The 26,408-nt window shown below is 44.0% G+C and overlaps 1 protein-coding gene across 3 annotated transcripts in view; it reads right to left on the bottom strand.

The window, feature by feature from the left end:
• Positions 1–26,408, bottom strand: part of LOC310901349 (unconventional myosin-X-like) — an 85,752-nt gene that overhangs the window by 21,452 nt on the left and 37,892 nt on the right. For all 3 annotated transcript variants that reach the window (XM_083840699.1, XM_083840698.1, XM_083840700.1), the window contains 11 exons: positions 24,715–24,783; positions 23,786–23,868; positions 22,144–22,252; positions 21,053–21,133; positions 19,910–20,034; positions 19,031–19,145; positions 13,653–13,759; positions 9,061–9,366; positions 4,967–5,006; positions 2,601–3,392; positions 409–532 (listed from right to left, as the gene is read on the bottom strand). In XM_083840699.1, coding sequence (XP_083696825.1) covers positions 409–532; positions 2,601–3,392; positions 4,967–5,006; positions 9,061–9,366; positions 13,653–13,759; positions 19,031–19,145; positions 19,910–20,034; positions 21,053–21,133; positions 22,144–22,252; positions 23,786–23,868; positions 24,715–24,783 — 1,951 coding nt within the window. The remainder of the gene's footprint in view (positions 1–408; positions 533–2,600; positions 3,393–4,966; positions 5,007–9,060; positions 9,367–13,652; positions 13,760–19,030; positions 19,146–19,909; positions 20,035–21,052; positions 21,134–22,143; positions 22,253–23,785; positions 23,869–24,714; positions 24,784–26,408) is intronic.

Here is a 26,408-nt window from a genome sequence, read left to right as displayed (position 1 = left end):
CTTGGGCACTCAGTTGCCCCTGCAGTTCCTATGTGCAACGAGGGAGCTGAGGGAGAGAAACAACACTGTACTGAAGTTTGGAAAGAGGAAAAATAGAACCAGTGAAACAAACACAGAATATAGAAATATATGCATTACTCAAATATTTTTGTACTGTCTTCAGTCTTGTAGTTCAAAATGAGTCATGCAAGCCCGTACCAAGTGGGCATATCTCAGAGCCAAAGATATTCAGTCTAATTCCCTGACATCCACCTCCTCGCTCTTTGTTTTATTTGCTGGAAATAAGAGGGGGAAAAAAGAGTGAACAGAGAAGTAAGAGCAGAGGAAAATAGCGACTCTGAAGAAACAGAAGAGGAAAGCAGGTTTTCTGGATCCCATCCTACAACAGTTTTGGCTAAAGCTGCTTACCCTTCATGTAGAGATAGCTGTGAAAATAGGGTGGTCCTGAGCCATTGAAGATGGTGACTCGTCCGTTACAAAACTCTTCATCTGTATCTATGTAAACATCCACTTCCTCTTCGCTGTCCAGAAACTAAAAGGAAAAGAAGAAATCCTGGCTACTTGGGTCCCACAGGACAACTGGAGCAAAGTAACAAGACTGCAGAAGTCACATGAGCAGAAGGTGAAAAACTACACATACTCCCTTTATAAAAAAAAAAGAAAAAAAAAGCAGTAGAGTAAAATTAAAGGCTTGACAGATTACTCATTAATGCCTAAAGCAAGAGTCTCCAGAGAGCATGGAATTTTCATACCAGAAAGGAGAGTGACATTCAGCAGTGGACATGGCTAGAAAACTCCAGTTACCTGCAGAAGCAAACCTTCCTATTTCAGGGCAGAGCATACAGCCCAAAATCTAATTTAATGGGGTTAAGAGACAATTTTTCTTTCTGGAGGATTTTTCTGGCAGACAGGCCAGCATGCTGGACAAGATGGAACACTGACCTAACCCTCGCAAGGAAATGCCTTGCTTTGGGTTTACTGGAAAAAAAGCACATTCCAGAATAACTGAACCCTAAAAACAAAGATCTAAATTGCTGAAATAACAATACAATGTTTACTCATCCTTGTTCTCCAACTAAATAATTGCACTTAGCCGTAGGTACATCAACATGAAATCCCAAATTATGCTATCTCTGCCTTAAATACACTTTGTTATGATCAGCTTCATTAATTTAATATGAAGGCAGTTCCTTAGTCCTTTTCCTTCTCCAAACGCATGTTGCTTCTTTTCATTTTTCCCTTTCTGACCTGTCCCTCTGTGATCCTTTTGCCCTCCTCTTTTGTCTTACTCCTCTTTCACTTATTTGTTTTCCCTCTCTTGACATTAAGTTTGAAAAACCAGGTACTCCTGGATCGGCAGCTCCTGGTGCAATCCCGAGCCAGCTGCAGGTATCTCTTCCTGTGGCTCGTGCCATGACATAGAAGCACCTCCATTTTTTGTGAGTCTTACTCACTGAGGAGCCCAGTAAAATCTTCCACTTCCATTTGAATTTTAAGAATAGTAGAAACTGGCTGAGACTGTGATAAGCACTGTGACAGGGCGATTCATGACTTGACAGATTACTTGACAGTGATCTGTGAGTATATGCCCACAGAGAAGATACCTTTATTCAAGCAGATCACATCATAAAAAATTCTGATGGCTGGCAGCTGACACTAGGGAAATGCAAACAGGAAAAAACATACAACTTTTCAAGAGTCAAAATCTGCCACTGGAGAAGAAAAGCAAAGGAAATAAATTGAATTCCTTAAAAAAAAAATCAATAATTTTCTAAAAGGTATTTTGTAGTTTGAGCTCCTACTCACAGAGACATCATTTATCTGAGGTATTTTTATGGCTATCATTGGCTTCACACCTGAACTCTTTCAATCATTTGTGGGCTCATCTGACATGCTGGTCTACTGGGGGATTTACTGTGGCATTATTAAACAGCTAGCCTGAGGGCACTCACGAAGCTCAGGGCCCTGTGTGGAATCTGAGCCAGGATGCTTCAAGTGCAAGGCTAATAGCCCAGTTTTACTACCTGCCATCGCCCCTGCTGCAGGAAAGGAAAGCAAAGTGGTCTTTGTGTCCACCAGGACCCGCCAGGATCAGCACAGTTATTTCTTCTAGCCTTAGAATAGCTTATTTTGAAAATAAACCCTTGACTTTGAACACTAGGACTAGGACAAGAGAAGTTTTAGTGATGGGAACAAATTAAACCCCAGACTTTCCCATTTCCTCTTGTGATTGTCCACAGAAGTAGCCCAAGCTTTCAGTGAAATCTCTCTGAGGTAGGATATATACCTACAAGATGTTAGTTGCCTGCTTTCAGTCTTCCTAGATGATGTTACTCTTATATCTGGTGATGGAAACAATCCAAAATAGCCTAGGTATCTATGTACTAGATTGTGTACCAGTGACACTGGACAGTCACAAGCCTGCTGGCCTTCAGCCTATCACTCTTACCTTTTTTCATGCTGTTTATTGATGTAAGAGAGAGTTATATATCAGTAACTACACATAGAGCAAGCAGGCATGCAGTAAGAAGGCAAAGATGTTATAAATATCAACAAAGTCACACTAACGTCCAGAAAAATGAATGGAGGCAGATTCTTACCGAGTCCAGGCTGCCACGGTTGGAGTCCAGGCTGGTGCCATGGGAGTTTCTCAGACTCTCCTCACCATTCAGAGGCTCGGCTGAGGCACTGCCTGTGTCTCCACAGCCATCAAACTCCTCGTGGTCATAGTCAGACTCCACATCTTGGGGGGAATTGTAAATCAGCTCTCCCACCTCTCCGCTGTTACTCCTCAGTGTATCTGAGACAGTGCTGTAACTGCTTTCTGCTGGGTCACGTAGGGCACTCTGCTCCTTGGGGCTAGTGGCTCTTTCCACAGGTTGTCCTGGAGCAGGGACCACCTCTCCCACTTCCCTTTGGAGAAGTGAAACTCTTGTGTCCACATCTTTCTCCAAGTAGTTATCACTGTTTTTCATGTCACGTTGAGTCACGACCACCAAACTGGAAGTTGGTCGTCCTTCATCATCAGCATGAAACCCCTCATCCACCTCTTCCTCAGCCAGTGGTGCTACCAGGCTGCAGTCAACGTTGAGTGTTCCCTCACTAGAAAGCGAGCGCTCTAAGTTCTGCACACTTTCATCCAGATTGCCAAAATCCAGCAGCTCCAGAAACTCCTGGGCAACCCTAGATGCCTCCTTTTCTAGCCTTTGGATCTCTTCTTCCCGCTGCCGATTGATTTCATTCCTGGTGTTCTCACAGATGATAGACATGTGATCCTCCTTCTGTTGCTGCAACTTCTCAATCTCCTTCTCCAGCCTTAAGATCTCCTCCATCTGACGTCTTTCTTCTTCTTGCAGAGGAATATCTACTTCCTCAGTCTTTACTGTTTCCACCTTAAAGAATTTGTAATAGTATTAAAGCAGTTTCTTTAACCTATGTGTGTCCCTTCCTTGGACCTTTCATTTTTCCTATCTTTTGTGCTTGCCTTGTACTTCCCAACTACAAAATATGACCCTAAGCATCCTTTCCTTTTCTGTCTGGCATCTGCAATCACCCACAGTGTAAAAACTAAAGGTAGAACAACTGATCTTCAGGTACCTCAATTCTTCCAGCAGCCTGCCTTGTTTCTGAATTGTGCAAAGTAGCTCACTGGGATCACTGAATTTTTAGAAGAGCCCCTCTGTCGGCTGCTCATGTTACAGCTCTCTGTACACTAGAATTTTAACAGAAGCTTCCTTTCCTTTTGAACTATCACCCTCTCACACACACATATATATAGGAGAAAGCAACTATGTATGAATATGTATATGCATAACCTGCTAAAGAACGGAACATTTCCCATATATATCATGAAAAGATTTGGGGGTTTCGTTGCTTCCTGAGTTGGGTGTCTGACCACCAAAATTTGGCTCTGGAAAGGATATTTGCAATAAAGCAGGGCTATGCCCTCTCCAACCCCACCCAAACTCTATTCTGAATTTCTTGGCATTCTTAAGCATCACTGGATGGATAATAGCTAGCTGGGTGCTGAAGTCTCTTTCTTCTTCTATTCTCCACACTGAAATAACTGAGGAAACTTCTAGCAAGTACACAATAATTGGAAGACGGGAGACACTGGTAGCTTGCATTGAGGTTTAGCTATAAGATGAAGACATCCTCCCTTCCACTGAGGATGTTGAAAACAGACACACAGAATAAATAAATAAATAAATACATACATACATTCTAAAAGGATTTAATATACTCCCCAATAGGAATATGACAATGTAGACAATGAATTGGCCCCATCACGTCACAATTCGTATTTTCTTTAGGATTGCTCTATTGCTTGTTCTCCACTCAACTCTGACTTGTGGAGAAATAAATTTTCATATACTAATCTGTCATCTTTCCTGAACAGAGCTGGACTGAAACTAGGGAACAAATGGTCTGGGCAAAGGAATAAGATGACACCCAGCTGTTTTCACACACCTCAGGGTAGGTGGTCTGCTCTTTGATATATCAAGTACTAACAATTAGATCAGTTACCAGTGGGTTATTTTAGCCATGGTAGCTATCATCTGCACTCTTATTTGGGCTGTTATAGGCAACAATCCAACAAAACAGATTGTGTCACCGTGTAGCACATCACAAGGTCATGCAATAAGCCCAAGCAGTAGAGATAAAAAATGATGCTGCATGTTCGACACTGAAACTTTCAAATAGGAACCATGCAAGCTGGTACATGAACCTTGGGAAAAGAGAAAACAAACAAACAAACAAACAACAAACAAAAACCCTACCAAACAACCTTGTTAGCTCTAGGCACCTCTGTCAAAGCCAAACACCTGCAGGTTTTGAGTGAACAAGGCCATTTAATAAGTAGTGTTGCCATAATATAGATATTAGCTTCAGGCGAAGAGTGGGCAATGAAGGACCCTTCATATACTCAGAGAAGCCATATGGAAGGAATAACTCCTAAACTTACCTGAGACACCTGGAGTAGAGCATTCAGTTGTTCCTTTTCTCTGAAAAACAAACAAACGAGACATGATAGTCAGAGACAGACCTGGTTTTCCTAGGTAAGGCTTTTAGAATTACATGGACACGCCACCCCTCCATGGATAAGGTTAAAAAACTACCTGGTCTAAGACTGATTTAAAAGCTTTTACAGTTTAGTAAAAATACATTTCTCTGTGGTTTGCATGACCTTTGTGGATACAACAGATTTTCCCTACGCACTTAACTTTTGGATCAATCAGGAAATTGGATTAGTTGGAACACAGGAAGAAGGGCATTGGAAATAGTGACAGAAAGTCAGATCGTTTAGATTCATGTTAAATGTAAACTTAATCCTCTTAACACAGTGGGAAGCACTGTACGTCTACAGATATTAAATGAGGCTTTACATGTATAATTGACAGATTTCAGGAAACTGTTTTTAAACAAAGCAGAGTTATTGCAATGAATTTGTGTTTTGTTTTGCATTTACTATATTAAACCTAGAAAAAAAAATCAGATTTTAGTAATTTGTTAAATGACTAAGCTGAAGACTTTCTATTCTGAAGACCTGGGTGCTCCAGCTTGCCTAACTTCTCAGTGGTATGCAAAAACCTAACTTACTAGTAAAGGCCGTTAGAGTCAGAGTTTGTTAGTAAACACGAGTAGAGGAAAAAACTATCCCACGGTGCTCCATCTCCGCCCAGATCAAAAAGGTTGTACTCCAAGGGGATGCTTTCACCAGGACGAGGTTCTCCATAGCAAGCACACTACAAGCAACTGAACAGACAAATGTAGCAGACAGACAAATGCCAAGGTCATGCAAATGGAGTGGGGATGGGATGTGGCTGGGTGGAAGACTCTGCCTGTAGCAACCACTGCGTAGCTAAATTCAGACTGGCAGTGGTAACTTGCAAATCTGCAATTCAGTCTCATGCAGAACAGGAGGCAAGAGTATTTATTTCCCAGGCCCTACAGCTTTTCCCAGCCAAATTCTAAATTGCAGCTGCAAGTCACAAAGTCCTTAAAGCTCTCGCTCTTGCACTCTCTCTCATACACACAAATAAATCTGCAAAATATTTATAAATGAAAGCTGACATAAGTGGGATCCAGATGGCTCCAACTTTACTGAAAGATCTCTAAGAGTAGTCATGAGCTGAAAAACTGCCTTAAATCATTTGTGGGTGCAAGAAGCAGAGCCATTTTAAAAGAAATCAGAAACACCAACTACAATCTACACACTAATTCCTTCAACTGTTCCTCCCGTATTTTAGACCTCTGATATTTCTTGCTGCTTTCCATCCATCTGCAAGTGATCCACAGCCCTCCTGAAATGTGATACCCAAAACAAGGAACAGTATTCCAGCTGAAGCCTTACCAGTGCCAAGAGGAACAGAAGAATCACCCCATATCTTACAGAAACAATCTTGTTTATCTATGGCATTTGCTTTCTCCTCTCACTACAGCATGACACCAGTGACTAAAACTCAAATTAACCTTCAGACCTTCTTCCTGCTGTTGAACTAGTCGTTCCTACTCCTCTCTCTGTGCATTTGATTATTCCTAGCTGTAGATCTGCATGTGCCAGTACTGAACGTTATCCTATGTTTTCCAGACCACTTCTTTAATTTGCCAAAATTATTTGCATGGTAATCCTGTTTAGCTATACATTTGCAGACCCTCACCAGATGGTTTTATCTGCAAATTTAATAAAGATACTCGGATTTCCTCATCCAACTCATTATGAAAGCATTGCACTAGAACCATATCCAGCACAGACCCTGGAAGAGTCCCATTCAAGAGTGCTCTCCTATTTAACAAGTAACCACTACTGTTTACTAATTAAAATGCAATAATACAATGAAGTTAAAAAACAAGTTCTAGCCTTGTTTCACCTACTTTTATCTAAACCACCTTTCTTATAGTGTCTTAAGAGTATTGTCACAACGTCAAAGCCTTTACTGAAGTCAAGATACCTACCCTCTATGGCTTTTCTCTATCTACAAGATATGTCATAAGCTATCACAGAAGGAAACAGATAACTTTAATGCTGTTTGTTCTTCAAAAACCTATGTTGGTTCTTACCTCCTTTATCAAGCACTTACAATGGTTTGTTTCATTATTTGTTTCAGTATCTCCCTGAAAATGAGGTTAGGCTGACTGGTCCAAAATTCCGTTTCTTTCACTTCCCCATTTTAAAAAGAGGTCATTATGTTTAGACTTTTCCAGTTTTATGGAAAGTCCATTGCTATCCACAAAACAGGAGAAACAGAGTAGCTACTGATTCAAACTGCTTCAGCCAGTACTTCTCAAAGTACACAAATATTAATTTCATCAAGTCTGGATGACTTCTTTGTTACCTGATTTATATGAGCATTCACTAACTGCTTCGTTCCCTGCTACGTTCTGAATTCTTGCACATCTGTGCTAATTGTGTTTACTGTCCAGCAGCTAAGCCTTTTGGGAAGACAAATAAAAATAGCATCAAATACTTCAGCTTTCTCAACGTCATAATTTGTTCTTCCTGTTGAAGAGTAGACCAAATTGCTCCTTGTCTCCCTTTTACTAACACTGTATGCGCAATAACTGCATGTCAACTTTTAGTTTGCATCCCGGTCTTTCTGCTTTTGTCTCCGCATGTGTGTTTTTTATTTTTATTTTTGCTTGTTCTCAGTAGAGTAGCCAATTTGCAATTTTTATGGACTTCCACCTTGTTTTCGAGGTCCAGTGGAAGTTCAGGATTTAGACAAATTGGTCCCCTAGTACCGTTTTCAGGTACTCACTCTGCAGCAAGTCATCTGAGACCAAGTAGAAAGTGAAAGCAAAATGAGCAGCTCTCCTGATTCCTAGAAACACTGACATTTCTTTATAATGATGCTGGCTCAAACATTTCTTTCGTGGACAGGGAACTAGAGGGCAGGGGGGAGAAATAATAATAAACTAAACAAATCCTTTTATCTAAAACTAGATAGGGAACAGCTCTACGTAGTAGGAAGAGGACTTCAGACCCAAGAGAGCATCTGTGGCATTTGATCCCTGTAAGCTAGGTAATGCCATTCTGAACTTGTAGTTTTGCATTGATGATGAGGCTGCTGTTGAAAATTGACAATTGATAAAATGGAGCCTTTACTGATGTTCAACAGATTCTTTGATCAAACCATTCATCACTGGGGTCACTGACTCCATGTCTTTTCCCAGCACGTATGTTACCCTACTGTCTCCTGTGAAACTGTAGGCAATCTTTTTTCCTTGTGACATACTCCTAACAGACCTTTCTGATTTGTTGTCACAAATCTCAGTCTGCCAAGATCCAACCTCAGAACAAGTATGTGACTACAGTCCATCATAAAAAACATAATTAATTTATGAAATGCTTGAAATGACACAGGATTTATTTGTTAAAATGTATATAATTGTTGAAGCTCATATTTGAAGTTTTATGCTTAAAACAAAAGATTATCAGGAGCCAGCCAGTTTGGATAGGATGCAGGTAACCAGGGAGTGAACGGTAAGTAATGTATGAGGTGCAAGATTCTCAATGGGTGTGCTGTCACTGCTCACAGATTGCCTCTTTTTGTCAAGTCAGCATTTCCTTTCTCCTCCTGACCTCCCGACACATCTGTATCCCTGAAGAGAGGAGCAGAGCAGCAGGACAGGGGGCGCAGGTGTGTTCTCACGAGTGTAAGAGCTGCAATGGCAGCACAGGTGCACTGCTCATCTTCCACTCTGACCCAGCCTACTGAACACACCAAGACCCAGGAATTCTGGTACCTTCTCACAGGGCTAATCCCTCCAGGTTTTGGAAGACCTGCCTTTCTAAAATACATTTCAAAACAGAAAATCACTAAACAGAGGTAAAAATACACCAGAATCAGCTTTCCTACAGAAGTGGTATGCTCTTTTTCCAACCTGCTTTCCTATTCTGAGCTATGTGCAGCCCACCTCAACTCTTCCCCCGGCACTTTGACTCTGTCACAGGCAATTATTGTCCCACGTTACTGTCCTGCCAAGGCCCCAGACCTGCTCCTACACCTCAGCAGCTTTAGTGTTAGGGAACGATGAGTGTGAGAGACCATCTTGTACCTTTCCTTCACCTCTTCCTCCTCCTGCTTCCTCCTACGCTCCTCCTCTTCTTGCCATTGTCTTTCCTCTTCCTCTCTTCTGATCTGTTCTTCCTCCTCTCGCTGCCTTCTCTCCTCCGCTTCCTGCTGCCGCCTGAATTCCTGCTGCCGCAGGTGCCGGTAGAGGCTGCGAGCCTGGTGGCCACGCCAGTGCTTCTGCAGGACGACTGCAGACGCCTTCAGTCGCAGCAGGCTCTGCTTCCAGAAGTATGCTCGGTAGTTCTTTTGGATTATAACAACACTGGCTAGCACCTTTTGGTACTTCTTCCTAGAAAGAGAACCAGACACTTAATGTAACATGAAGCAACACATGCTTTGCATTTCTTGTGCCCTAGCGTGCTAACCGATCCTATCACATCCACCGAAAAAGGAACCTGGAACAATATTGCTCAGGAATGACAACTTCTCTTCCTCCACTGCTACTACCTATGAACTGTACTCTCCTTGATGTTCTCAGTCCCACGCCTACTGGTTTGTGTCCCTGGGCACCTACTTTTGTGAAGACTTTCTGAGGAACAGATATTTCACAACACAGAAAGAGAATGCCCACTGGCCAAAAGTCTACTCACGCTGCACGTACACACATTCACTGTGCAATTAATATAATCACTCAGTGTGGATTTATGATATAAAAACATATAAAAAGCCTGACTATGAGAACAAAGTCACATTTTGCCTCATCTTTTAAGTAGCCAAAACCAGAAAAACTCCAGAAAAAAATGTGAAAATGAGGCAGAAAGATCTGGTCACATTAATCTGGTATTGTCTAGGGGAAAACACCGTATTGCTGAATTTAACACTGTAACGCGCTCCCATAAAGTACGTACTTAAATTGCACAGCATTTTCCTTAAACAGTAATGATATAAAAATCAACTTGGCAGCACTTTTAAAACAAAACAACAAAAAAATGGTAGGACCCAAAATAAAAGAATCATCACTCAGTATTTTTGTACTCTAGTGAAGTACTAGAAAAATCACTTCTTGTCTCTGCGTTGCTAAATGCTTTTATCAAGGACCTGAAAAAAAAAAAAGCCACTGGTAGAAGTTTGTACATGATAGCAAAGCAGGCAAATAACAAAAGAGTTACTATTACACAGTAATCTGAATCAATTTGTACGCTAGATTCAAGCAAACATTAAACAATCCAAAAGAGCCAAATGTAAGGTCTTGTATCAAGGAACCAAAGGCCAAGCACACCTGATGTGAGACTATGTTAGGAAGCAGCAAGTCGAAGAGAGATTTATGGTTCACAGGGATCATCAGCTGAATGCAGACTCCCAACACAATGCTATAGAAAAATGAGACTGGGACTGTCACACTTGCAAGCAGAAATACTGTGTTGAAGGAGACTGCGCTGTACTTTCTTCCTGTGTTCAGTGTTAGCACCTATGTTGGACCCTCCAGTGATTTCTGACAAAGCAGGACTGAAACCAGAAATCCTGGCTTGCTGTAAGTGAGATTTAAGGCACTTGTTCCATTACTTTAGGAAACAGAAGGCTAAGGAATGGCTTAATCCCAGCAAAGTACTCACATGAGAACCATTTTTGGGTGGCGTTTCCATTTATCTGGCAGGGGATGTAACGTGATTTAGTTGACATGAAACTGAAGTCTATTCAGGCTGGAAATAAGCCTCCATTTTTTTAAACAATTGAGGATATTCAGATACCTTAATATCTTGCTGGAAGGAAATGATCATTGGTACTATTTAAATCAAAATTTTCTTTACTCCAGAGCAGAATCTGCAGAGGGAAAATCTATGGGCCTGCGCTACGCAGGAGCTCTGGACAGCAGGCTACAGTAGTCCTGCATGGTCTTAGTAATTCTAGAAAGCATGCTGGAGATAACAGAGTATTCTCACATATCCTTCCCATAGACCTTCTGCAGCCCCCTGAGGGAAAGGCACACCTCAAAATCCCCTTCCTAGCAAACATACCCTCTTTAGATGGCAACAGGGACCCATGCTGACAGCTTGCCACCTCCCTGCACATCAGATATAACAGCCTAGTCAAGAAAATCAGGAGAGAGATGCTAATAGCAATAGTACACAGAGGTCATACATTTTTTTTCCATAAGTATTAAGTCAAAGGGAGGAAACACAGAGAAAAGAGGAGGAAAGGGAAGAGGTGATAAGAATTGGGAGGTTTTTATAAGAATTGCTCCTTGGCTGCAGTCCCCTCACCCCTGCTCCCTCTGTCCTCCCTGTGCCCTGCACATGGGGTGTGAACAGCTGCACAGGCCCTCCCTGCCAAGGCAGATACAAGTGCATCAAAAAGGGCACACTGACTTCTACAAAATGCATCTGCCAGAAACTCTCTCCAGTGCAACGTGTGCCAAGCCCTGCCCAGCTACAGGCCTGCTCGGCCTGCTTATCTGCCAGGCTGAAGTGCCCCCTCGCTCCTCATGACCACAGCAAAGCTCGCAGACGCCCTTCAGCTGGAGCTGCTGCACGCAAGCCATGAATTTTATTCCCCTTGTTCAGCCCTCCGCTTACTTTCTTGCACTGCCCACAGAAGTTCAATCTCCAGCCCGTGCTGCAGAGCTGGAGGCATCCTGACCATGTATCACAAGGGCAAGCACGGTGGCTACAATGCTGCATTTGGAATTTAGTTAATTATTCTGCTGAGCTGCAGTTAGCAGTTATGCCTCCAAGGGCTAGAGACCACAACAAATATGGAGTCATTTCCTAACGTCTTCTTCCCCCGAGCAATAAGGTCCTGCAGGATCCAGGGGCACAGCCAAATTTATACCAGCTATTCCTCACAGATCCTGCAAGCCTGGGAATGGTTGTGTGTGTTTAGCTGGTGAGGCTGTTACCTGCAGCTCAGAGCTAAAACAAAAATGAGGTCATTTGAATGGGCTTGTTTCTCTCTTCTTACTTTTTTAGTGACCATTCAGAGATGGCTACGGGGAATGAGAGCAAAGCAAGCCTTATGCCCCTCAGGACTGGTCCTCCCGGTTCACAGAAAAAGTTTACAAAGGGTGAAAAACTAGTAAAATACTTCCTGTGGCATATATACCCTTCTTTGCCAAATACTTGGCATGAGATTTAGCAAATTTAAACACACTTGTCCTTGCAAAACTAAAAGAAATGGTACCAAGCCCAAGGCAGGGAATGCTGGTAACTTTTGACCTGTGTCCAACTCTGCACAGACCATACATCACTGGCCCAGATGAACTCCCTCTTACTGGACCTCCTCCAATACAGGTGCAATGCGACTGGAAATTCTTCACAGGGATGTTTTCCAGTATCCCTCCCTAGCTCTTTCTTCACTCCCTGCTATCCTCCCCTGCAAAGCCCAGTTGCATCCAGCTGCTTGAGAGGATTTCCACTCGGGCTGCACAAGCACAGCTTGTTCTAGAGAGGAGACGTGGAAGAGCAATGTGTGGGACAAGGAATCCAGATCTGAGCAGGCTGGAGGACCACAAGATCTCTAGCCAAGAGGAGCACTGCTGCACCTCTGCCTCCGTCACAGCCCTGCAGGGCAGCAGCTACCTTCCCAGGAACTCAGCAAAGCAATAATCCAGTTTGCTTGCAGTGATGTTTCCCAGAAAAATCATTTTTTCTGTGCTAATCCCTACCCCTCTCTCCAAATGCTAGACATAAAGTAATATAGAGCAGAGGCCCTGACACAAAGAACTTGCAATCTCATGTACAAACAACAGAGCTAGCTCATTTGTCTTCCTAAGGGGAAATAAATAAATGAGTAGAAGCCCCCGAGACCAAGCATGTGTTTTGCTGATATTCCACATCAGCAAGGCAGGGCACAACCCCTGCATGCATTTCCCAGTGAAAAAAGAAAAAAGAAAAAAAAATAAAGTGATCTACCTGGTATAACTGGGACTCTAATAAGAGTGCTTGCTGGGAGAGTTGAACTGGCCATGATTTCACCTCCTTGCACCCCTGACTGACAGGTGTCTGGAGCAGAGACCAGCCAGGAAAGAGCATCTTACTGGGATTAAGTGTGCATGCCACAGCCATTAAGGAGTCAGCTGTTGCCCCGACTGGAGGGGCAGAGGAGGGGTGCTTTGTCTGCAGTTGGTTCTCCCAGCCCTCCCCAGTCAGGTGCAAAAGGGAGCGGCAAGACGAGATTACTGGTGCAAAGCTGGCCAAAAACCAATTCTGAAGAGTTAATTAAAAGGAGAGGGAGATCACGAGGTGAGCAGGCAGGGCTAGGAAAGACTTCGAGCAAAGGCAGAGCTGTGAGCGAGGGCAAGCGATTTGCAGGAGCAGAAACAAGAGTTGACAGGCGTAAGGAAAAAGAGGGGACCCAAAGCATAGGTGGGGCCCAGCCAGGAGAGCCCTGAAGGCAAGGGAAAGGTGGCATCGGAGCTGAGCAGCAAATGCAGAGGTCCCCAAAGCAGCAGCAGTGGGGAGGGAGGGTGCAAGGCTTCAAGAAGAGCTGGCAAAGGCGCAGGGGTCTCCGCAGAAGCGGTGCGGGCAGGGAGGGCAGCTGAAGGCAGAGAGAAGGGAGCGATGAGAGGGGACTGGAGAGGGGCTCGGGGCGACCCAGGCAGGCAAGCAGAGGGACGGTGGGGCAGCCCCCAGCACTGACCTTGCCATGTAGCCCAAGACGTGGGCCCGGATGACTACAGCAGCTTTCCTCAACTCCTCTTCCCGATCCTTCTCCAGCTTCTGCTCGAGAGCTTCCTTCAGGAAAACCTGACGCCGCGGGGAGGAGTTTCAATAAACACAAAGAGAGGAAAGAAGTCAGTCCCGGGAGAGCCTGGAGGTTGCATCCCCAGCTGCGCTCCTCTCCGGGTGCCCGCAGCCGCTGCTGCACCCCGGCTGCTGCGGGAAAAGTTCAGCGGTGGGAGCCCCGCACCCAGCACCCAGCCCTGGCCCCCGCCTCCCTCCCGCCCTCCCTCCGTGGTCAAGACTTAAAAGAGAGCGAGGGAGGGAGCAGAGGAAGGAGGGAGAGAGGAGGAGGAGGAGAGCCCGTGCCTGCGCCTGGTATTAACTCCTTCCCTGCACGCCCTGGTACCGCCCCACAGCAGGCATGGATACCTGCTTCCCCCGTTAAGTTCTTTGCAAAGAAACTCCTCCACATGTCGAGGAAAGGGAGGAACACTGAGCTTTCCAGACTCCAGGGAGCAATCTTAGCAGCAGTCCTAACAGTGTAAGACAGTAGGGAAGCTAAAAGCCCTGCCGAGGGGCAGAGCTGAATGTACCCCGCACCCCCCGGCTCTGGGTGCAAGCTGAAGCCCTCCAGCGACCTCCAAAAAGCCAGTGGAGATTCCCCCTGCTGAAGCAGCTCAGCGCTGCAGTGTGCATTAGAGAGAACCGAGCCCCCACGGGAGAAGTCTCCAAGTATTGGAAGTTGCACTTCAGTGTCCTGTATTTTAATCCTCCGGCATCTTCCACCGCCTGTATTTCAAACCTCTGCTCTGCGCTAAATGCTTGCGTGAGGGATGGCAGTGCTATCTCGGAGACAAAAGGACTGAGATACAAGCAAGATAAGGGCATGTTTACAGGAATTGTGCTGACATATCCGAGCTAATTTAAATCAGCCGGCTCGCATTATGTTAGCACGGAATTCAGCACAAGTTGCTGAAATACATGCTTTGCCTTTTGAGAAGGTCTGCAGCCTGCACGGTGGGTGTGCTGTTAGCAGCGTTAGCCTAGATTAAAGTTGGCTACGGTCTGTCCACACAGGCTGCAGGCACAGCAGCTACTGCCGTGTGCCCGTGCCTGTGTGACCGGCTGCCTGCTGCTGGCTAAGCCACTGCCAAGGCCAGCAGAGGAGCGGGCTCCACCAGAGGAGTGCTGCCCCACTTACCAAAGCACGGTCACAAACACGGGCTGCGAGCTGACACTCGTCAGTCTGTAGGACTGCATTACTGGGTGAAAACTCCTTGTGGATTTATTGGTTCTGCATGGCTATGCTGAGGGGCCAGAGATGTCCAGAGGTTTGAACATTTACTCCAGTGTTCTGCATAAAGTCTCCCTTTCTCCACTTACCTCCTCTTATATCTCTGAGCACTTTCCTCTCCATCACTGCTTTTGGCCTCATCACCTATTTAGGCTCTTTTTCCCCCCCAACAATGACCACCACGTACTGAAATCTCTCCACGCATTAGCACCCATTGCCACTGACTTCCCTGCACTCCCATTTTTCCTGGAGAGCCATTTCTGTTAAGATGGCCCAAAGAAATGAGCTGTTTTGTAATGACTAAGTAACTGTGGGTAGCCTTAAAAGAAAGTTCATTATCAAGGTACTGCCAACCATGAAGTTGGCATCCTTCCCTGCAAGTTGTACATCCACTCCCTCTGTCAACTCAACAATCTTTTAAAGGCTTCTTTGAGGCAGGGATTGCTTTTTCCATTACATTCCAGAACCAAGCAGCAGTCACCCATTTCAAGAAGGCAGCTAGCAAAACATTGTCTCAGTCCATTATCTTCATCAAATTGCAAAAATACTCAATCTAGCAGTATTTTGCTAGCAAACATAGACTTTATTGTGCCAGTAAGGAGGGGGGGAAAACAACTTTGAAGTATGCAGAGTTCAAGACCTTACCCTAACCATGTAGGGTTTTCTGTATATGTTTATAGATTGAGATGTTAATCTCAAATAGCATACAACTCAAATACAATAGCTGTCTATAAGCTAATGGCATCCTGAAGGTGTTTTTTTAGCCTCCTTGTAGATAGCAAGGAAAAGTGAAATGAATTTGAATCCAGAAATATTTTTATGCTTTGTGGAAATAACCGTGAACGTCGCTATTTCTATGTCACAATTCATAGTTACTTTCTGAAAACATGAGATCACTTTCATCTGAGGAAGGAATGATTAGACAAAACCTACAGGCTATTTCTATGATATCTGCTCATATTATACACTGGCTAAGTTTAACACCACAGTGCAGCCCCAGTGCTCCTCACACAACCTCAATGCCTGCATGCACTGTCAGTGCAACAGCAAACATATGTTGAGGCTGGGTGTAGATCAGCAGGCACAAATGTAGCCATGCGTGCACCCATGTGTACATAAGTGGGATCATATGATTCTTAGGGGAAAACACTGGGAAAGCAGGAAGTGGGTCACTGTGACCTGGGTACCAATTAGTCTACAAAATCCTCCTCCTTCAAGCAGGCCCTGCAAAACAGCAGGTTGAAATGTGAAAACGAATGCATTCAAACAGCAAGGATTACTGCATCAAACAGCCTTAGGAAATTTGTGTTGAAGGTATAGGCAAATATGGCAGAAGGTCCAAGTGCACAGAGGAAAGGGACACAGAAGCTGCTGACGTGGAAGGAGTTGATGTGCTCCATCCCAGCACATCCCTAGTGAAGATGAGGGCACCTTGGTACAAGCCGTCATCACACTGCCTGTCTGCATGCAAGCCCTCACCTCTGCCATGCCACCGGATAAAACCTGCCTTCTATACATTAATACTTTTCATAAACACTAATTTGACAATTGCCAGCACAGCAGCTGCTCTATTCTTAATGAAAAACACAAAGATCATCCTGCCCTTCCTCCCCCATTTCCTTTCCCAAGCTTCACAATCCCCAGCACTAATTCACAGAGTCTTTTCCTTCCTCCTACAAACAATTGCTAGGGATATAATTATCCTTCCATTCATTTTGCAGGAAGTATTCCCCCTTCTATAAGCCTTGCTCTTCACCCACCCCTTGTACTTCTTCCTAGGTTACATCCCCATTGACCCATCACATCTTTCTGCAGTAGCTATTCCTGACTCTGTACCCCAGGTTGATTCTTACCTGGTGCTGGGAATGGCTACCTGGTACCAGAGCTGCACCTGTAGCAGCAAAAGTGGTAGCAAGGACATTCAGGAACTTCCTCTCCAGGATGATAACCTACACTATGTGCCCCTTAGCTGGTAGCTTCACTTCACCCTTACCTGAAAGCCTCTGGAAAAATCAGGTCTCTTTTCTTCATCAAGTACTTCACAAAGCACATTAAGCAACTCACCTGAAGAATGAAATGGCAGGGCAATGGCAACAGCACCTTGAGCAGCTGTGGGCTGCCCAGACTGTCAGGATGCTGAGAGGTGGCAGCAAGGGTGGAACAGGCCAGGACAGCCTTGGAGTGATGTATATTTTAGAATAAATAAAACTGCTCCCCTCTACCAGGATACACACCTCTAATCCAAATCATGGCACATATAAAGTAACTTCAACAACCAAATGAGATAGCTCAACTGCTTCCCGACTCCTTTCAGTTTTCCTTCTCAGCCATAAAGAAATAAAGAGATGCAAAGATTGTCATTCTTAATCATTTCTTTCTTCCTGCAGCATTCAGACACAACAGCAACCTGAGCTCTAGCAGAGAGACTGCTGTTCGCTAACATGCCCCCTACAGCCAACTTTTATTTTATAGAACAGAATCATTCAAAAAAGTTACATTACAGTATGGCTGGTGTTTTGGCAAAATACAATCACATTTTGTTTGCCATAATTTACCACCTATACTGCTTTTCCAAAATAATTTATCTGTGCAGGTCAAGGCGTGAGTGGAAAGAGTCAGATGGACTCAGCCGTTCAGGATGCACAATGGGAACTGAGGAGAAAACAGACCCTATTGCTGCCGGGGGCTCAAAGCAGCCTGGATTTCCTGGTTGTCACCATCCATGGACTCCAGCTACACTTACAACCTTTTATGCTCTAAACATCGGTCCTCACATGCATTTCGCTGCTGCCCTTGCTGTAGCCCAGCAATATACATTCCATCTCTTGACAAAGAAACTTCCAGTTCCCTGTTTACTAGCTCTAACCACCCCTCTTCTAGAGCTCTGCAACACACACACATGCCACACAGGCCTTAACACTAAAATTCTGGGAGACTGGCAGCCACCCAAGCAATGTGGGTTATCTAGGGACAGGAATGACAGAAATGGTTCCTGGTTTGCAGGGATCAGTGTGGAGAGAACAGATTCCCAGATCAAAGATGGGGGAACACTTGAATCACAGGCTGGAAATACTGCTACTTGATAAAAACGTCTCTCTTGAACATCAGTGCAGTCATACAAAGGAAGGCCTTAGAAACCAGGCCACCACCTGCTTTGGATATGGACTGCATACCCAGTGCTTAGAAATGCTGTCTGCTCTGGACACCATCTATCTTGGCATATTCTTCAAAGAATTTATTGGAGTATGTGTAAAGTTGTGATAGATACAATTCCCCACTCCTAGATTTCTAGAGCAATGTACCTCACAAAGCTCACACCCCTTTCTTTATGAAGCTGTCTCAAAGCTTGAAAAAAAACCAGACTGAATCAGCTCCCTCCCTATCACGTGAAAGATAATGGTATATTTCCAGCTAGATGTCTGGAGAAAAAAAATAACAACAACTTGCAGGCTGCACCAGAAAAGAGAGAAGTGTTAAGCATTCATGAAAACAGAAGGAAAATCTGAGTTATGCAAGTAGGAAGAAGCATGTGGATACCTTTGCCCAGAAAACGTATGCTAGTATCTGTGCTAACTGCACAACCATCAGCTAAGCTTCCACAGCAGAAAGCTGTCACACATCTGGTGGTCTAGCTACCTCTTCCTAGCTTAGATATAAACCAGGCAGCAGCTCACTGCCTCCTGCAAGAACTTCAGTTAGCCAAGCAGACCGAAATGTCAGGCAAAAGAGGCAAGAGTTAATGGCACACATTGCAGTTGCATACAATGACATCTTGCCTGGGATCCTTAAATTGGATCAGACACAACCAAATCAATCTGGTTGGATCAGTGAGAGAGTTTAGACAAAACCAGAAAGCCTTCTACGTCTCTAGGTACATAACATGGGAAACATTTGAGATGTTACAGGTCACTGGCACAGATCAATGCCTATGGGTCTAACAGGGTCATCACTACTCCGTCCTTCTACTGATCCGAGTCTCACCAGATACAACTGCATCCCCTTGCAGCTGGAACAAAGCCATATCCTGGTATTTCTCATACAAAGCCACACTGATGAAGTACCTTGGTTTTACCCAACTGCCATTCTTTCTTGCTGCTGTCATAGATCTGAAGAAAGTCTGCACATACAGCCTTGCTGTTGTCTGAGAAATGTGGTACCTTCACAAGCATCTTGTACCTAAGAACCAAACAGAATCTCATGAGATTATGTGTGACAGTAGCCCGCACACCTCCACCGCATCACACGGTTCCAGTAATCCTTTTCTCATTAGTCCTTCTCCCTCTGGGAGAGAAATCCCAGCTGGGACCTCCCTCCTTCACAATTTGGGAACCTCCATTCCCCAACTTTTATCTGTTATCACATTGGCTATTATTGTTGCGATCCCAGTAATAAAAGATAAACTCAACTTCATTTTTCAATAAAGAACAACTGTCTTTCTGAAACTTATGCTTTCACTGATCACAAGTTACTTTGTTCAGAATAGGGGTGGAATGTAATGCTCCAAGATACTTTCTTCTAGCCTTAAACTTCAAGAAATCCTTTTGGTGCAGATAATTAACAGAAATAATTACCATTTCCAATATTAATAATCAATTATATTGCCCATTAACATTTCCTTCAGCCTTTCAGATTAAAGGGCATGATACTGTCCCTTTACATGCTATGACCATCTGGATTTCACAGCATCACACAAGCTAATCTACGGCAAAACTACAAACAATGTGAGCTGTCTGGCTATTTTTCCATTCTTACTTTTACCCTAAAGGCAAGCAGTCTCCAAAAGAACATCCAAGTCAGTCTGTGATACAGTCAATAAGGACACGGTTAGAAAAACATCACACAAATGATCCATATCAGTAACGGCAGTTATAGAGGGAACAAACATATAAAATCGTATACCTTGGCACCGTTACAGCTTTTGGCACAATACTAGCAATTACCTGCTGAGGAAGTCCTGGAAAAGGCGCCGTATAGGGAAACCTGCTCTCCGGACCTTGACTGTCTCCAGCATCCCTGAGTACCGCAGCTGGTTCAGAACCACATCTGGATTGAAGAGGTTTGGTGCCTGCATTATGATCCAGATTCAAAAACACATCAGAAGAGAGCCAAAGTGTTCATCTTGGTATTACTTCTTTGCTGACTTGAATGGTTTCTCTGAGCACAGACACCCACAGGTTGTACGTCCATTTCTCTGTAGGAAGCCAACCCTTGGGCGTGCCATGTGAAGAGGGAAAAGTTTGGCTTAAGGGGAAAGCAACCTCATGACACTGCATGGTACAGCAAAAGGGATGACAAAAGGGAGTTGGGCAGATCCCAGAAAAAAGCAGTCTGCAGAGTGCTGTCATTGTCAGATCATGGCAGTAGAGCAATGATATTAACACATACAAAATGCAGAACCCTGACTCAGTTATCTTTGCAGTCGTGTAGCCTGCAAGACCCTATCAGCCTTCTACTGCCAAAAATGAAGATAAACTGCAGATTTTTTTTTCTGACACAAAGCCCCAGCAGGCTTTTCTCTGCCATAGCATACAGTTTCAAAACACACAAAGAAAATGATCAGCTTAGGGCTCTCCACCCAGTCTAGTCAGCAGCATATCCTCCTGCCACGGTTCACAGCACAAGCGGGAGCCAGCCTGTCTCTACGCACTGTGACTTGCTCATGAAGCATCCATCTCCTCTGCCTCAGAGCCAGGGAGCTGCAGGAGACACTTTCTACTGCACAAACCCTGCATTCCAGAACAAATCGTGTGCAGGCAACACAAGCAGGAGTGATTGCTTCTTCTACCACAGCTTTGGGCTCTACACAAGCCTGGTTCATCTTCCAGGTTTTGTAAGCACAGAAGGAGGTGGGAAAGGCTATATCATATTCAGCTTTTTTTTTTTTTTTTTAAATCTGGTTACTGACAGAAGAGCATATTTTTCCTAAACAATAAAACAACTAGAAGGAAAAACAGATGAGAAGGGTGAACTGCTTTTATCCCCAGTTTCGGATCTGCACAGAGGCACCTGCCAGGCAGGCATTTGTGCAAGCACTCATGGGCACCTGTATTGCATGTATACATTTTGTTGGGAGAAAGGCTTGCCTTTTCTGTATTTGGTTTGATGCAGCGGATGAAGAATGGGTTGGAAGTGCTCAGCGTTGCCATCAGTGAATGAAGAGAATCCTAAAAAGCAGTAAGACAAAACCCAAGGGCTGAGTCACTACAGGAGAGAAAAGTGCTACTCTTGATGCAACACAGTTTTCATGCAGCCCTCCCACTCCTGATGTGTTCCATTGACTCTGCCTACCAAAACCTGTTTTTTCTTACATCGTTTTCATCAAGTAAAAAAGTAAAGCTGTTCTAAGTTAAAAGTAATAAAACGATAAATCGTATCTCTGTCTGAAAAATGTTTTTCAGAGCTGGAACAAGGAATATCTGATCATGATTCTTTCCAACTATTTAACTTGTTTTAAAAATGCAGATAGATTCATTCATAAGTTTTTTTTCTTATGGGTTTTATAACTCACATATTGCATTATAACCTATTATTATACTATAGGTCTTAATGCTGCAACACAGTGAGCCTGCTCTCAGTAACCCAGGAGATTTCTTCCTGTCCAAAACATACCCAGAGTTTGTTTACTGCAACACTGTGTGCATAGCCATCCCTGCTTTCTAAGCTTTATAGCCAATTTGAATTATTTTTACATGTCTTTCAAGCTTTTTTATATAGGGATCTAAAACTGTGACATTAACATAAGTTTGCAGACAATCTTAATGGAGAAAATTCATACGTGCAGGTATGAACCTGGGGCTATGAAACCCCCCAACAAGGTTTTACTGTAATTGCCACTATGCTTGTAAAAGATGTGGCCTGAATTGAACACATACAACTAACTGAAACACCAGACCAACACAAATGATCAAAGAACATAAAAAGCTTCAGATATTTAACAAAATATTATTGATATTCTTTTCCTCTGCCACTATGCCCAGTCTTAACATCTCACATCTTACACCATACAGAGAAATCCTTCAGGCAGTGGCACTGTCTTTTTTTAGCTGTACCACATTCCTGCACATTTACAGTGCTGGACACAAAATGAGGATGAATGACTCCTCTTGGCCGCAGGCTTTGCTTTACCCATCTGCTCTTCCCCAGCAGCCTGCTGCTCTCTTGGAAAACATCCTACCCTGAACTGGGAACTGACAGTCGGTCTGCGCCTCTGGGTGCCCATCTTCAGTGTCTCTTCACTGCTACGGCTGCAGACTCTTTCAAAAAGGTCATAGATGAAGTCCAGCCTAAGGGTAAATAAAAGAATTAAAGAAGATGCAAGACACCAACCACCCGTGAGAAGATGGCTCTTATTCTTAGGTATTACCCCCGTCCCAGTAAGAAACACCTCATTTTTATTCCTGCCACCACAGAGTGTCTGCAGGAAGCAGTTCAGCTGGGTGATTCAGTGAGGAAATTAATACTTTCCATCTGTCTGCTCAGACCACATGGGCTGCCTTGTGTGCCACACTTGGCTGCAAAGCCAGAGACCCATCTCAGGCTGTAGAATAGGATATTAAACAAAGGAAGGTCTCCACTTTGCACTGGCCAGCACGCCTCCCTCTAGCTATATGCCCCCAAGCAAAACTGCCTTGAAGGCATTCCAGCTAAACTGTGTGCTATAACCCCCGTCCAGAGCTAGCTCTTGTACCTTATCAGCCATGGTGCCCAAGCCATGCCCCTGCACCTGCAAGCACAGCCCTTCCGTGGCCAGAGGACTTCTGGAGCTACCCACTGTGTAGGTCATCTCTGTGGGATCTTCTACGCCATTTTGCCTCTCCTTAGACAGTGGTGCTGGTTCGTACAAAATCTACACAACGATTTATTGTTATGACTGTTTGTAGCAGAATTTCCTTTTCTGGCTTGTTGAAATAGCCTGAGCCCTTCTGGTAATGCTGGACAATGACAACCACAATTCTGGCTTCAAGCCCTGTGTAAAATATTACGCAGATGCCACTGTCTGAGTAAGGCAGCTAAGAGCAGCTCGTCCTCTCAGCTCTCTCAGGTTGTGTCAAGTGCAAACTCTGCAGCTGTCTTCTGGGCAAATGCAATTCTGTAACAGCCCCATCAGGCTGGAGCCCAAAGGCAGTAAATATATGAACTGTGGTATAAAGCATGTGGTGGAGCTGCAACACAAAAAATTCTGGGGCCCACCATGTCATTTAACACCTCTCTCTTTCTAATACGTGCCATCTCTGCCTTGTAGACCTTGATCAAGGTGAAAGTCAGCTCATTTCTCTAGGTCACATTGCAGGGTCACTGGGGTATAAAACTGGGACCGCAGCTGGCCCCACAGTGATGGCTCAGTTTGGATCAGGATAAGGATGAAGCACACCATGGAAGCTCTCCACTAACAAGCAGGATGGAAACCAAACAGTCTCTGTGCAAAGGCAAGCATTTCACAATGTGACAAAGAGCCTTGACTTGTTCAGGTACAAATTTGCCATTGCTGGGACAGGGAGGCAGAAAGAAAAAGAGGAAAGAGGGAAGAAAAGAGGGAGACAACCAGAATTGCCTGTGGGAATTTCTGTCTTACTTTCATTGCTCTTTTCAAAACTGGGACAAGAGTACTGATAAATCATTCATCTGTGCCTCATCTGTCTTCTCCAGCTCTCTTTTCTTTTGTCAGGGCACTTAAGCACAAGGCGAAGAATAGTGAAGAACGACGCCTGATGTTCAGACAAAACAACTGTTTTCCTTGGCCTGGTTATTACATGAATGTGGCTTAGTCCAGCCCGGCAGTCGTGGCCTCTTCACAAGCATAAGGGAGACATACATACCTGCTGTCTTTCAGCATGTTTAAAATGTCGTCTCGAAAGGTGTCTCTGTTTTTCTCCAGAAACCCTCTCACATCATAGAGCACCTGCAACACAGACAGAGCCGCTGGAACAGAGCAGTACAAATCATTAAGCACTTCTACATTAACATGCCACTATACAAAGCCTCCAGCAGTGCTTCACAGTAACACCGCGGGCATGTGCCAGGATCCTAATTTTGGGGGTCAAAGAGTTCCAGCGCTCAGCAGTTACTAACAAGAAAGTGGCTTTTAGCCATCAATTAAAAAAAAATAATACTCAAAGCCAGGAGCTAAGCGAAAGAGCTGCAGAAATATGCCTGCAGTCACAGTGTGGGGAAATCCTCTGTGAGGTGTGAGCAGGAAATACTAACTGTGCCATGTAGTGCCCTGAGTTCCCAACCACCGCTGCCCAGCAGATGAGTCTAGGAGAAGATTAGTCCTTCTTTAGTGTGCAGGTGACTTCCCTTGACACGCCTCCATCTGTTCCATCCCCTCCATAACAAAGAGCAGCGTTTAACCTTGGAGGCCTTTTCCTTTCTGCAGTAGGCATGTAACCTTTTCTCCTCTTCCCCAACAATGAAAGTGTCCTTGTTATTTTTATTTTGGGTTTTGTTTGTTTGTGAATGTCCAAGAAAAGAAAACATGAATATCAGAAGTAAGGAGGAGATTATTATCTCCCAAGGCAAAAGTTACCTGAGAAAAACAAATGTCCAAGTTGGAGAATATACTGCTGGAGAATGATATGCTACTTTGAGCCCATTGCACCTCCTGTGCTCAGCTATGGGGGCACTATGATCAGAGCATACACACAGCTCAGAGAGATTCTTGACTTTGGGAATCTAAACGCTCCATAACCTCAAGCCCATGTGCAAGCATCTCACAGATACACCATGAGCTACCATGAACACCTACCTCTCCCGCATAATGCCTTATGCCAAACTGATGGTCTGTCACCCGAGGCTTCACATAGTAATGGTTGCTCTGAAATCAAAGGGAAAAAAAGGCTTCTTATAATGGCACCGTAAGAATACATAGCTTCAGTCAGAAACTCGGCCATGACTATGGCAATGCTGGGATGGCAAGTACCTTAGTTGTTGCAGAGCCTGACCACATGTGCAGCAGTTATCTGCAGCTATATTGCAAATACGTTATTCCAATAAGATGGAAAAATCCAGTCCTTCAAGGCATTCCTCATGTGAGCAAGGGTTTGCAGAATCAAGGTTGGGCAGGCATGCCATGGATGAAATGTTAATTCTTGCATGTCTGACACCCATGAAGACTGGGCTCCACACAAACCACGTGGGGCGGTACACGGGATCAGGATGCAGGGAAGATGGCAGCTTTGCAGAACACCTACACGCTTTTTCTTTGTCAAAGGAGGTACCATACCAATCTCCTGTTTTCCATCTTTCTTTGCACCTCTCTTTCTCTTTTTCCATATTAATTTTTACTTTCCCTTACTAGCTGTTCTAGTCTCTCCCTTTATTTTTCCTTCTTTTTTTAAAATAAGAATCCTTAAATATGCAAGAACAGCCATGCTACTTGAGATCAATGAACGATCCAGCTGAGCATCCTGCCTCCAGCAGTGACTATATAAGGTAGAGTAAGAAAAAGGCAAGTGAATGATAAGTTTATTCTCTTGCTATCTACAACTCTGATTATTTTCATAAGGTCTATCTAATTAGTAACCCAAAGTTGACTTCACTTCCAAATACTTGCCCAGTTCCCACCTACCAAGCCCATATGTTTTACCCATGCCTACAACACTCCTAGTTCCTTCTCCTGGATCCCCTGTTGCTGTTCATTAATATGACCCAGAGGTCATATTCTCTTAAATCCCAGCTCTCATGGTTTTCTTTCTTAAGCCTTTTGTGATCCACAAAAAAAAACACAGAGAAAACAGCTTGTTTTCCTTTAAGGTTCATCAGGCTTTCCAGCAACAGTGAGTGGATGCCTTCCAGTGCTCCTCCAGTCTGCACTAGAGACTTTAGTGGTATAAAGAACACTTTGCCTTCAAAAACCGCAAGCACTGGACTGCTGTCTACTTCACCTTTCCTCCCTGCACTCCAACTCCTCGGCATCTTCTATCTCTCCTATGCTCCCCGGGGTTCCACGTTAACTGCTATCTCCTCAAAGCAGACAGAAGTGACGCTATGAACAACTTAATGAGAAGGCTAGTCAATGAACAAAAATCACCAAAAATAGCAATCGAAATGTTGTGGGGCATAAAGGAATGCAAAATAATACTGACAGTCTCATGCTGCTGTACAATAAACCACAGGTACCTTCTTGCCAAGGGAACTGCTTTCTGGTTTGAATATTTATCTCAGAAAAGAATAGAGAAAACACCTAGAGGAGTTCAGAGACAAACAGCAGAAAGAAAGAGGAGCTTTGAAATTTCTCCATCTGGAGACAAACTGAAGAGGCTGGGACATTTCACAAAGAAAACAGAAAATAAGGGATGTATTAAAAATATTAATGTGACATTAAAATATATAAAACACCAACGACAATAAAAAAGGTAAATCAGGCATTCTTATATACCTTGACCTTTAATACAAGGGAAAACCATAATGGACTAAATTGAAGGCATCCACTTAAGCCTA

The sequence above is a fragment of the Anser anser genome (genome assembly GCF_964211835.1).
Source record: "Anser anser genome assembly, chromosome: 6".
NCBI classification, from domain to species: Eukaryota; Metazoa; Chordata; class Aves; order Anseriformes; family Anatidae; genus Anser; species Anser anser.
This window is presented reverse-complemented; position numbering and strand designations above follow the sequence as displayed.